This window comes from Fusarium flagelliforme (genome assembly GCF_020744385.1).
Source record: "Fusarium flagelliforme strain FIESC 12 MPI-CAGE-AA-0113 chromosome Unknown B0J16scaffold_8, whole genome shotgun sequence".
NCBI lineage: Eukaryota > Fungi > Ascomycota > Sordariomycetes > Hypocreales > Nectriaceae > Fusarium > Fusarium flagelliforme.
In genome coordinates this window covers 1,303,508-1,316,007 of record NW_025763510.1, presented here as the reverse complement: position 1 = coordinate 1,316,007, position 12,500 = coordinate 1,303,508, and the positions used below count along the sequence as shown (strand labels likewise).

The 12,500-nt window shown below is 47.1% G+C and overlaps 5 protein-coding genes across 5 annotated transcripts; 2 read left to right on the top strand and 3 right to left on the bottom strand.

Moving 5' to 3' along the window:
• Positions 1-637: 637 nt before the first annotated feature.
• On the bottom strand, positions 638-1,803 carry B0J16DRAFT_193134 (putative FMN-binding domain-containing protein). The gene is made up of 2 exons (XM_046122825.1): positions 1,784-1,803; positions 638-1,706 (listed from the first exon to the last, which is right to left on the bottom strand). The coding sequence occupies exon 2, from the start codon at positions 1,557-1,559 to the stop codon at positions 789-791; it is 771 nt and encodes a 256-aa protein (XP_045977896.1). The 5' UTR covers positions 1,560-1,706; positions 1,784-1,803; the 3' UTR covers positions 638-788.
• A 1,203-nt stretch (positions 1,804-3,006) lies between these two features.
• B0J16DRAFT_358700 (alcohol acetyltransferase) lies at positions 3,007-4,474 on the top strand (the record flags this gene model as incomplete). Its single annotated transcript, XM_046129604.1, has 2 exons — positions 3,007-3,040; positions 3,087-4,474. 2 exons carry the CDS (start codon positions 3,007-3,009, stop codon positions 4,472-4,474), a joined length of 1,422 nt encoding a protein of 473 aa, XP_045977895.1.
• Positions 4,475-4,664: 190 nt separating this feature from the next.
• On the top strand, positions 4,665-5,758 carry B0J16DRAFT_350403 (uncharacterized protein; the record flags this gene model as incomplete). Its single annotated transcript, XM_046129044.1, has 2 exons — positions 4,665-5,208; positions 5,261-5,758. Coding segments are annotated over exons 1-2 (512 nt in total), but the record flags the coding sequence as incomplete, so codon positions are not given.
• Positions 5,759-6,562, bottom strand: B0J16DRAFT_350402 (uncharacterized protein). The gene has a single exon (XM_046129043.1). The coding sequence runs from the start codon at positions 6,467-6,469 to the stop codon at positions 5,861-5,863; it is 609 nt and encodes a 202-aa protein (XP_045977893.1). The 5' UTR covers positions 6,470-6,562; the 3' UTR covers positions 5,759-5,860.
• A 655-nt stretch (positions 6,563-7,217) lies between these two features.
• On the bottom strand, positions 7,218-11,826 carry B0J16DRAFT_274989 (uncharacterized protein; the record flags this gene model as incomplete). The annotated part of the gene is made up of 9 exons (XM_046123692.1): positions 7,218-7,354; positions 7,407-7,610; positions 7,667-8,449; positions 8,505-8,585; positions 9,061-10,769; positions 10,891-10,924; positions 11,310-11,555; positions 11,616-11,726; positions 11,775-11,826. The coding sequence occupies 9 exons, from the start codon at positions 11,824-11,826 to the stop codon at positions 7,218-7,220; spliced, it is 3,357 nt and encodes a 1,118-aa protein (XP_045977892.1).
• Between the last annotated feature and the right edge of the window lie 674 nt (positions 11,827-12,500).

Genomic DNA, 12,500 nt, shown 5'->3' with positions numbered 1-12,500 from the left:
AGCCTGCGACTCTAGAATCACATTTCGCTTCTGTCAAACTTGACTTGCCGGAGAGAAAGTTCCAGGGCCCGCTTGTACCCAACCACCCATGCCCATCACACGGATCCCCGGCCACACGTGGGGCTGTTGATTCGTCGCTTAGTCTACAAAGACGGGATCATCGGAACGTTCTTGGAGCGTGGGGATTGACTGAAGATGCCGGATCTAGATCTCAAGAGCAGGATCTTAACGCCTTGGAGGGACCCTGAATAAGTGTCAGCACCGCACGTGGCAGTAGCATCGGCTTTCAAGACATGAACGGGTACAAAGGATGGGAAAGTTAACTTGTGGAAACGGGAATAGTCTATTCTATGGGGAATAAGCGGGAGTTGAAGATCCAATGGGGGACTCCACGTGGGAACTCAACTGCCGTCGTTCGTTGGACTCGACGTTCCGGGATATTTCGATCGGGACAAGACCGGAATTGCGGACGGCGTCGGTAAGATTCTTTGCATTGGAATGATGGGGTAAGTTATTGATGTGCATGGCATCGATTAGAATTCTTGGATATCTTGCAGGAAGCTAGGTAACCTTGCTCTTTTTATATCACGTTTTTCTAGATCTATATCATGATCTTGGGATATCCTATCAAGGCCATCGACTAATTTATCCATTTGCATATGAGCACGAGAAGCTTCACAAATGATCAGAAATATTGGAAAGAATTTGAATATTTTACTTATAAGGCTTGTTGACGCCCTGAACTTGCCAAAGACCTTTTCGTAAGTGATATCATTATTTATTGCTAATTAAACATTTGCTTTCTTTGCTTCCTTCAAGTCACTTCGGGTCTGCACCAACTTTGACATCTCCTTCGCCCTCTCGGATTCCAAATTCGAAAACCCCTTGATAACACCCTCTCGATCACCCATGCCCATCTCCTGGCTCATCTTGAATTTTCCTCCCATAGACGTGATTTCGATCTCAATACCGATAATGCTCTTCTTCAAGAGCTCGATGAACTTATCAGGTGCATCGCTGACCTTCCAATCGGTTGGGTTATCACCGCCAGTGAAGCCCATGACATTAGTCTCAGCATGGCGACTGAGATCAGAAATTTGTTTGTTCAGAAACTGGCCCATCTCATCGGACTTGGTGTCGTAGAAGACCTTAGCACGGCCATAGACTTGGGCAGCTGCGTAGTTCCATGTAGGAACAACCTTGCCAGTTGTAGGTTTTGTTTCTGTGTAGAACTTTGGGGTGACGTAGTGCTGGATGGGGGAGTTGAAAATGACGATCACGTCTTGTTCGATGACATTGTTCAGATTCGGGTTCTCGGTGAGACTCTCGATCATGGCTTTGCTTTGAGGGTTAACCCTTGCCAGATGTCCTCGTAGCTTTCCCAGTTCTGTCTCGCTTGACTCATCTTCGATATCCAACACGAAGGGTATATGACTGCTTTGAAGAAAAGGGTGGTTTTGAGAGGGAATGGCGGTTGTAATAAGACCGAGGGGGTTCTCTCGAACTACTTTTCGAAGCACTGGAAGCTCTGCTTCTGCGTGTGGTCCTTTGATATACATTGCTGGCGGTGTTGGGTTTCCGGTTAATGAGACGATGGGGTGATGAGAGGAGTTATGAATTTCAAAGTGCGATCAGGGACTTATATGTAGAAACTGTTCTGGTTCAAACTTCAGGCGCTACTATGATATATTATCCAACGTGTATCCCTATAACTGTGTAATCAATGAAGGGAACACGAGCCAATGGTTACAGTTAGAATAATAATCACGGGTCCTTTACTCACGTTTCTCCTCGGAGGTTCATTAAGCTTCCCTTTATCCGGTCGATCATATGGAATCATTAGGACCCTGCATATCTGAGACTGCGTGACTGTACCTAGAATAGTTCTAGTCAAGGAAGCCTTTCTGGTTTTGTGCGATATAGGAAGGGGCCTTGCTTCTCTTCCTGACTCATTGTTGCTGGTGTTAGTCAGAGGTGCTAACAGTTTTGATAGCAAGAGCTAGTCAGGTCAACCTATTCCCTACCAAACCTGATACTTGCCAAAACGCCCTTCATGTCAATGTCGGACGATAGTCGCATCTGAGTTCGTAACACAATTCTCTGATTGGTTACTGAAACCATCTTGGCTTTGGAATCATTCTGTAGATTGCGGGGCTGTGTGGGGTAGGACGATGCCAGTATGGTTCGGTATTTTGTTAGTCTCTCAGCTGGCATAGGAAATCTTGTTGAGTCATCTTCACTGAAATAAGCTGTAGGTAGTTTGTTGGCATTTTGATCATCCACCTATATCTTGGACTGTTTTAACGACTTGTTGTACTGACTCACCTAGGACTATAACCTCTAACTCACGGCTCCGGACATTAATATGTATTTACAGCAAGATCAGTTGAAGCAATTGATTTGTTTATTCCTAGTTTGAATATATATTGTACAAGATAAAAGCCGGAGCTTGGACTCGTCCGTCCGTTTAACTGCCAAGATAGTTCAGATAAGGATGAGACCAAAGAGGAATACACAACGAGTACCAGCGTAATAGAAATTGCATGTCGATAATATCTAACACTATTGAAAATCGGCATGGGAGATAACAGGTCGCTGAGATGATATTAAACTAGTAAGCACGCGTAATGATAAATTCCGAGCCGTAATCCGTTCCTGCATAAGGTATCTACAATGTCAGCTTGTATATCGAATAGGAAGCCGACCTAAAATCAGATCGTAGATGTAGAATAGTAAGACATCACTCTTTTTGTCGTATTTTCGGACTCTCGGGTGCTATATTCGTCCGCTTCAAAGGATTGCTGCGTTATCAAAGACCCACATCTCATTTCCTGAGAGAACCTCACCAAGAGGCCGCCTATCATGAGCCAATTGACTGTAGCATCGTTGCGAACCGAAGTCTTTAAAACCGTCACAAGTCCGTTACACACTCTACATCTATCGTTAGATTCTATCAATATATTCAATTGCCCCTCTTTATTGGCCCCTTACCATTACCATTCAATCATGGAGTCTAAACGAGAGTTTCTCAGATACGCGAGTATGTGACCCTTCCATAGATGATCTTCAACTCTAACACTGCAAAGGTCCCAATGAGATGCGAACAATAGCCCGTGAGGATGTGGGCTATTATGACGCAGTTGTCATTGGCGGAGTGTACAACTTCAACAACGAAGTCAACATCAAGTCTCCCTCAACCTATTTCCATGCTCTCAGACATTGCATCGAGGAACATCCCTTCTTCTGTGTTACTGTTGGTGATAGAAACACCGATAAAGCTTACTATGAGCGCGTGCCAGGCATCAATGTCGAGGAGCACATCTCTATTGTCCAAAATGGAGAAGACGCGGCCGATTCTTTGGAAGCCATTGGAAGATCGATGAGACCAGAATTGGATCGTCCATTTGTCGCAGGCATTCCTCCTTGGAGAATCGTGGTTCTCCCCCTCGGTCCTTCCCAATGCCATGTTGCCTTCTCTTTCTCTCATACTATTGGTGATGGTATTGCCGGTGTTGCTTTCCACAAGACGTTTCTCGAAGGGCTGAGAAAGGCACCTGCAACTATTCCACCGGCCTCCATTGCGCCGCCGAAAAAGCCATTACCTGAGCCTTTCGACACACCAGAGCGACTTCCGATCTCATGGTCGTTCTTACTAGCGCCGTTCATTGCCCAGTACATGCCCTACTTCCTTGTTCAGATGCTGGGCTTACGTGTCTCGGCGTCCTATGTCAACGAAGGTACATGGACTGCAACACCTATCTTCTACGATGCCAAGACGCACTGCAACAAGCTTAAGATTCGACAAATTGAATCACAGCAGGTTGAAAAGATTGCGCAGCTTGCGAGAACCCACGATGCGAAATTGACAGGAGTCATGCACCAACTTGTAGCCCGAGCACTCAGCAAAGCCGTCAAAGATAATAATGTCACAAATTTCGTGGCCCAAACAGCGATCAATATGAGACGATCAATCGGAATGTCCAACGACGTGGCAACTGAGGCAGTATCAGGCTGTTACACCCTTCATCCCCGTAGCTCAGCTACAGGTCCCTTGACAAAACAAGAATGGGCATCAGCCCGCGAAGCCACCAAAGAATTCGCAATCTCCTCCACCAAACTAGACGACATGCCCATCGCGCTCTTGCGATACGCATCGAGCATAAGAAAATGGACTCTTGGCAAGATCGGCAAAAGGCGAGACTCGTCATATGAGTTTAGCAACGTTGGTGTGTTTGACGGGGATGCTCTTGGTAAAGACCAGGTCAAGGTAACCAAAATGACTTTTGCGCAGCCTGGTCACGTTGGAGGATGCCCCATTAGTTTTAATGTAGCTTCGGTCAAGGGAGGAGATTTGGTGTATACTGTTACGTGGCAACCGGGCGCTTTGGGGCTTGGTGATGATGAAGCCATGGAGGAGAAGATTGTGGAGGAGATCTGCGATAATGTCAAGCAGGGATTTAACGATGTTGCTTAAATTCCGGATATGAACTATAATTAATAATTAATTGACGAATGATGTTATTGTCTACCGAAAAATCTGCCTTGTATGGTGATTTATTAAAATGTCAAGACCCTGCCGATCGTGGCTCAGCGAAACAGAGAACCTCAAGCTCGGACTCGGAAAAGCCGTGATAGCATGTCATTCCCCACAAACAAACATGGAGCATCCATCGAACTAACATTAAACTCCCAGCCACAACCGCTACGTAAACGGCAAAACAGCATGTCACTCGTCAATGTTAGTGGTTCAGCCCTGACATTAACGGTTAGATTGAGCTTACGGGCTTCTAACTTGCACCTGTGGCTGTGACTGCGCCTACTGCATTGGTCAATGTCACCAGTGAGGCTTGTCAGCTAAGGCGCTTTTCTTCTCGAATATTGAGTCGAGTGACTTGCCAAGATAGGCTAAATGTGCCTCTGTCACGGTTCGTACATGGAAGGATGGAAGCTGAAGCTGCATCTATAAAGGCGGGGGAGGAGCTGGTTGTTCTTTCGAGTTTCCATTCCATTCCTATCATCACATCTTCCATCTACACTACAACGATCCTATTGATCCTTACATTCAATATATCTATTTAGATCTACACCTACAACACACAAATCATCATGTCCAACAGCGATTATTACGGCAACAGTGGTAACACCAACTATGCCCAGGGTGGTTACCCTCAGCAGCAACAGTACGGCCAGCCTCAGTATGCTCAACAGGTTTGTTCTACCATATCCCTTCAAGTATCTTCATCACTAACATTATCTTCAGCAGCAATACTCTCAGCCACAGTACTCCCAACAACAGCCCCAAGGCTACGGCGGCTACCAACAGCAGCCCCAATACGCCGCCCAGCCTCAACAACCTAGCTACAACTCTCAGCCCCAGCAGGGCTACGGTCAAACCTACCCTCAACAGAACGATGGCCAGTACGGCGCTCCTGGATATCCCCAGCAAGGTGGTGCCCCAGGACAACCCGGTCCTGATGGGGAACGCGGTCTCGGAGCTACTCTCGTTGGTGGAGGAGCCGCTGCTTGGGCTGCGCGCACCGCTGGAGGTGGTTTCCTGAGCAGTCTCGGTGCTGCGGCGGCTGGTGCAATTGGTGCCAATGCTCTCGAGAACAAGTTCAAGAAGGGCAAGAAGGATAAGAAGCACAAGAACCGTGGTATTGATGACAGTGAATAATTGACGGGCTAGGGTAATGATGGGTCACGGTGTTTGGGCGTTTGAGCACTACTTTCCTAGACATTTATAAATAAATTGTTTATACTCGTATCCTTGTCTGAACTGATATGGAAGTAATCGTGCATGTATCCAGTCTGGTCAATACATCTTACATGGTGCTGAAAACAAGCTCAACAGCCAAGCCTTTCAAGCTTCTTGGCTGAAATCATAGCTATTCCCGAAACCTCGGTTTAAGTAACCTTCGAGCACAGCCTCCCTACTCGCCCAATCAACTGGTACATTCAAACCCAACTTTCCCTCTCTTTCCAAACCTTCTAGTATTGGTTTCACATCTTCGCCCAGCTCAAGTCTCATCCTGTTCCTGAACCACGGAGCAAAGTGAATCATGGCGAGCATCACCCTGGTCTTCTCTGTCAAGTTGGGCATTCCCGCGTGCCAAAGTCTCAAGTCACGGACGATGATGCTACCTTTTTTGATGGTAGGTTGGATAGGAGGTGATACTTCTTGGCGCTGGTGGAGGAGATCTTCTCTGATGCGGCCGCTTGCTCTTTCACCGTGAGCACCTTCTTGAACGTCGAGACCGAATCCATTGTGGGTGCCAAGCCAGATCTCTGTAGATCCGTTCTCGGGTGTAGTTGTGACGAGTGGGATGTTGATGACAAGAGCAAAGGGATGGTCTGGATGTGCAAAGTCTGCGTCTGAATGGACAGGTTGTCTTTGGGGAGTTCCTCCGGGGAGAGTTGCCATGGCGGAATTGGCAGAGCAGAACGTCCACTTGGGTCGAGGGCCCATCATAGCAGTAGTGATCTGTGTAGCAATTGGATCTAGAGACAGTGTAAGCTATGAGGCCATAGAAGTACAAACAGATACATACTGGTGAAGATGGAGGGACTGAAATATTCCGCTACAGGAGGAGCATCTTGCTGGATGTTTCCCTTGTTATAATTGAATGGACCCTTGTCGCCCCGGGCCTGGAGGACATGAGCATCTTCAACCATCTTCTTGTTAAGAAGATCGATGTCTTGATGAGGGACAACATCTTCGACAACGACCAGACCGTCTCTGTGCATGTGTCGAACTGCTTTCTCGAGATTTCTTGAGTCCAGAGACAAGTTCTTTATTTCTTGAGAAGAAGGTCTAACGACTCCAGGTTGAGGAGGGTGGGCAATAGTTGCAAAGCCTCGGGCACAGTTGGTAAGTGCTGGGAGGATTCTTTGGGTGCGCAACATGGTAAAAGGCTTTGATGTATAACAGATAGATTGGAGTGGTGGAGTTTAATGTGAGAATGAATTTATTTCCTTTTTCAACAGCGCAGGCCTTGTTCCTTTATACCTGTGCCGTGTATCTCTTGGTGATGTGAGTTTCCCGAGCTCGGAAAACCTTTCCCCACAGGGCTAAGATCTGGACCACGACGATCGTACCAATGGAAGAAGTTGTCGTCAAAAGTCAGTAATTGGGGGGGAATATCATATTTACCTTTGCAATTTTATTTGGAGAGAACAAGAGAAGCTGAATGGTGCATGCTGGCCGACAGCATGCTTCTCTACGCCTCGCCCATTCCCCAGTGCGCCTTCAGATCATTGATGAGTCGTTCAACGGGCCAGCCAATACTGGCTTTGCAAGCATGTAGTTGACGAATGGACTCTTGCTGAAGGGGTTCCGACTGAACGAATCTCGCGCCTGCACCACATGTCAGCCAGAGTAAGGTATAAGGTTGAGACCAAGGACTTACAAAAAGCTATCGGCCCAAATGCATTGACTAGAACTGACGGGACCTTTGTAGTAAAAGCAATGCCGCATATATCCATCGCGGAACTTGAAAGAAGCTCGTCTCTTGGGATGCCTCTATAGCCGGGAAGATCTGAATCCCCGAGAATCCTTAGATCATGTAGACGGATTATTGTCAGCGTAACGAGGTAGTAGTGCAATATCGCAGCTATGTATTCTGGTAATTAGCGCAGTGGAAAACAAAGCACGACTCATGAGACTCACCATGACATGGCTGAAGGAACCAAATAAGTGGAAACAGATGGGATGAGGTTGATTCCCTCGAGAAAGGCTTCGTGTGTCCTGGACACGCGCTGCGCCATTCCTTGAGAGATTCCGCGATGTGCTCCCATCGCGTCGCATCCGCATCCTGGCTGTACATTATATTGATACTCCTTCCCAAAATCAAAGTGATAGAGTTGAGATAATCCTCATCAGACTCATGTCGAGTGATAAGAGGCGTACTGTCCAGGTTCATCTTCAACGGACACCTTTCGAAGAGACTAAACGTGATATCCTCTCTCAGATAGTTCCAGAATCCAGCGCCAAATAGCCCCGCTCGTATATTTCCAGAGAGAACATCATGAACCGACGCCATAGAGTAGGCGCCCCGAAGATGCATGTTGGGGTCAACATCGCCGTCGAGAATCTCGTAAGAGCGCAGGAGACATGTCGCAGCGAGGGCGATGCCGCGAGTGATGAGCTGATCACCTTCTCTCAAAGCAATGAGAAGCTGCACGCAGCTATGGTGATAGGACTCAGCGATATTGCGAAAGCTGGGTGATGTTGTCTTGCATGTGTGCATGGCTGATAAGGCGACGACGGCGTTGAAAAGAAGAGGCTCATCTAGGGCAATAGAAGGGACGATTTTGCCGAATGATGATGTTGAGTCGCTGAGGTCATACCATTTTGAGATTTCTGATGTGTATGAATGGAAGAGGCGAGCTATGTTTTGATCTTGAAGGGCTATTCGGGGGAGATCCGGGTCATGTAATACTTGTGGTTCAACTTCGCAGAGTCAGCACCATAAATTATTTAATTGACAGAATAAGTTGGATACTACCAAAACGAACTGGCCTCTCTGATCGATCGCAATAGAGACCGGTAGTTGTGCATTGTCCACAGATGGGGAGTGCCTGGTCGCCTAGAACAGGACATCAGAGTGATGGTCAAGCAGGAGGGTGTCGCATACATTTCAACTTGCGCCGCCGACATGTGTTACTATAGAATATCAGTCAAGTGAAATAGGACATGGAATCAATTTAGACTGACCATATGCCTTTCTTAGCTGGACGTGGCATTGGGAGGGTTGCAGTGGTTGAGTTATGATGGATGTAGAGTCGATGTTGACGGCTGGAGATGCCATTTTCGCAGTGGTGGGTGCTGAGAGCCAGCAGCGCGGGGCGCTGAACATCAAGTGGAACACTGTAATCACCAATGTGATACCAAGCATGAGCCTGCAAGCTGCAGCATGAAATATAAGATCCCAATGCCATGTCACTTTGATGATTACAAAAGAATATCTAGTCATCTTGAATACAAAGCTCAATATGCAGCTCAAACTCAAAGTTCTTATGCTATGCAATCTAGTCTTCTATCCAAGCAACCGCATTACAAACGACAACAACCATTCGCATTCTTGACATCCCGTCTACAGTAACAAGAAGACTCAATGGGCACATCAACAAAAGCCATAGCCGTCTTAAGCTGCTGCTTTATGATCCGTGCCTCACCGTCAAGTCCCAACTTCACCGCACACTCGTGGTACCCGTGCAGAGCCCACACATTGTTCGGATGGTGTCGGGCGCGGAAGAGCTTGTTGTTCAATCCGAGGTCTGTTCGGTATACTTCAGCTGCTTCTTCGATGCGCTCTTGTTCCATGAGTAGTGCAGCGTATGCGTGGCGAGCGGGCTGCATCCATGCCCATGGCTCGGCATAGCGTAGACTATCATCGCGATCGATTGACTTTCGTAGGTGCTCAAATGCTACCTCGATGTTGCCTTTGCGGTATTCAAGTTCGCCGTCAAGCATTGCTTCAGCTACATCAAGGACATCGAGACACTTATTGGGGTATGCAATACGTGTTGGAGGCACGCGTGCCTTTGCGGCGAGGAAAAGCTCACGTTGCTTAGCAGATTCCTCGACGTTACCTAGAGCCGCATATGCGACACCCTTAGCATAATGTATCGTGGCTGTCGTAACACACAGGAGCTCTTGATCCGCAGGAAGTGCTGTCTCAATAATCTCCTCCCACTTTCCGAAGCGGATCAGAATATGCGGACGAACCGAGCGAAACGTCTCCAACCAGTCAGCCATGGGTGGCGATTGAATTCGTAAATCCTCGTCTGGGATAGCTGACTCCATACGATCAACAGCCTCAATCGAGATAGCATATTGACCGGCAAACATGGCAGCGTAGATGAGAGAGTGGTAGTCGTGCATGCGGTAGATGGTGTAGAAGTCACGACCACCTCGAAGAGACAGGAACTTCTCGTCGGCGATGACAGCTTTCGTATTTGCTGAGATGGCTCTTCGATAGTCTCCAATGAGGATGTCAAGATGCGAAGGCATATGGGCTAGATGGCCTGCCTCATTTGCAAGTCTGCGAAGATGCTCTGCAGCAACGAGGCCCTTTTCGGGCTCAGTGGACATCTCAGTGACGTGAATGTAGGCGTGCAAAAGGCCGATATGCTCATGCCCATCATCTTGAGCGAGTCCCTTCTCGAGAACTTCTTGAATCTCAACAACTTCTGATCCAGGCGCTGGCTTCCCTGTTCGCACATCCCACAGCGCCCAAGGTGTGAGGTTCATAAGGGCGTCAGCATAAAGCGTCGCGACATCAAGGTCATGTCCAAATTCCTTGTACACGGGTCTCATGGCCTCTGCGTAAGCCTGGTTCCACACCTTTGAGTTGTTGGTATCTTTCTCATCCTTGGGGTAGCGATGCCGTATGGTGGAAATAAGAGCTTGTTCGAGCGGGCTTGCTTTTGAGGCTAGTGATTCCGCCTTTTTAAATGCATTGATGCCTTTCAAAGTTGTATGTTTAAGATCATTCCGATCAAAAGCTTTCCATGGCTTGTTGTAGTTGGGTCCAAGGGCAAAAGCAAGGCCCCAGTATGCCAGGGCACATTCGGGGTCGATTTCGATGGCCTTTTCAAAGCAGCGCTCTCCCTCTGAATGGTTGAAGGCGTAGCACCAAACAAAGCCGTTCTCTACCCATCTTTTGGCTTTTGGTTTATTTGTTGTAACGTCGCGACTGAAAGGCGGTAGAACAAAGTCTCGTCCTTCTGCATCGTCGGACTTTTGACCCGGTTTGATATTATCCGACCTCATCCTTGTTGATAAGTTATTGATAAACAAGATAAACAAAGATGAAAGCGTGGTCTATGAAGATGAGTGAATGAATGAATGAAGAAGATGGAGGGTTACTGTGTTCGGGAGATCGCCACTGCAACTTGCGGAGAAGCTGGTCAACGACCCACTCTTACTCTTGGTTGGTGAGACGGTCAAATCAGCGGTTACCAAGGTGACATCCAATACCGACTGTACACGTAGGGAATCAATAAGTAGGTATGAGATTATGTACTGGGTACGGTGAAAATGTTCTAAATATGGTATATCTATAAAAGACGAGACGGTCAAGGATATGCATACTATAGCTTAATGTCCTGAAGAAGATACTTCACCACATCATGCATATAATGGCATCAGTCTAGAGTCTAGTTCAGTAGCTTGAAAAGCGTGATTTCTCAAAGCAAAAGTCCGGACTAATAAACGAGAGTACTAAACACCATACATAATCATCATCACCTCCAACACCTGCTCACCAACTAAAACCCCAACAATCTCAACTGCGTGACATCTTAACCAAAGAGGTGCTCCTGCTTAGCACCCTCAGCAGCCTGAATGTAGCTAACACGGTCACGAGTGTAGAACTCAACACCAATCTTGTTGTCAAGGTTAGCCTTGCCCTCGTCAAGACCACCAGCCTTGATGATGATCTTTCCCTCCATAATGTCAAGGCGAGTGTACAGGCTAGAACCGCAGTCACCGCAGAAGAAGTGGTGGTTGATCTTGCCAGAGGCTCCAGTGACGTCGTATTGCTTGGGGGTTCCTGAAAGCTGTTAGTCGGGCTGTAATTGTAATGAGTTTAGTGCGAGGTCGGGATAAATACCCTTGGTGACGCTGAAAGAGTCAGCTGGGACTACAGCGTTGGAGGTAAAAGCACCACCGGTCCACTTCTGGCAGTCGACGCAGTGGCAGAGGGCAGTGACATCAGGTTCACCTATATTTGTTAGATGATTTGCTGTATTACTTTATGAAGGTAACTTACTGGTGCTCTTGTAAGCGATAGCACCACACATGCAGCTGCCGGTAAGAGCCATTGTATCGGTAGGTTTAATGATAAACGATTTAAACAGGAAGCTAGAATGCTTTTGGAAAAGTATTGGTCCTCAAGGTGTTTCTGAGTTGATCTGTGGAGTGAAAGAAGCTCTCAAGGTTCTCGGACATTGGGATATATATACTCGAGACCATGTCCCCTCAGAAGCTCAACTCTACACGTCACGACTGGAAACGATCGACCAATTACTAAACGAAAGGAACTAGACCTTAGTCAACTTTGGAATCTGCCGGTACTAACGATGCATCAATCTCCAAGTGGAGAGCGAGATGCGAAAAAGATGCCATTGACTTTGGAATCTTTAGAGTTGAGGTTCAGCTGTGTCAGCAACTGAGAAACCTTTCTCCGAAGTTTTGAACTATTTTATTGTATATTGTTACAAAAACGGTCATATTTTAAAGGCTTTGGAATCATCAACGCTCTCTTCAAAATATGTCCATATTCGGAACCGTTGAAGCGGGGAAGTCCTCTACCGGTTTCTCAGTTCTATTGACCCAGAAAAAGCGGAGGAATTAACTAAGACCGCCGAATAAACAACATTCCTGTGGACAGGACAAAGGGATGTAACTATAATGTTACCTACTTGGCAGTAAAGATCCCAGCAACGGATCCGTTCTGCCGAGGCGGGTAACAAATTCGCGATGGAGAAACATAAAC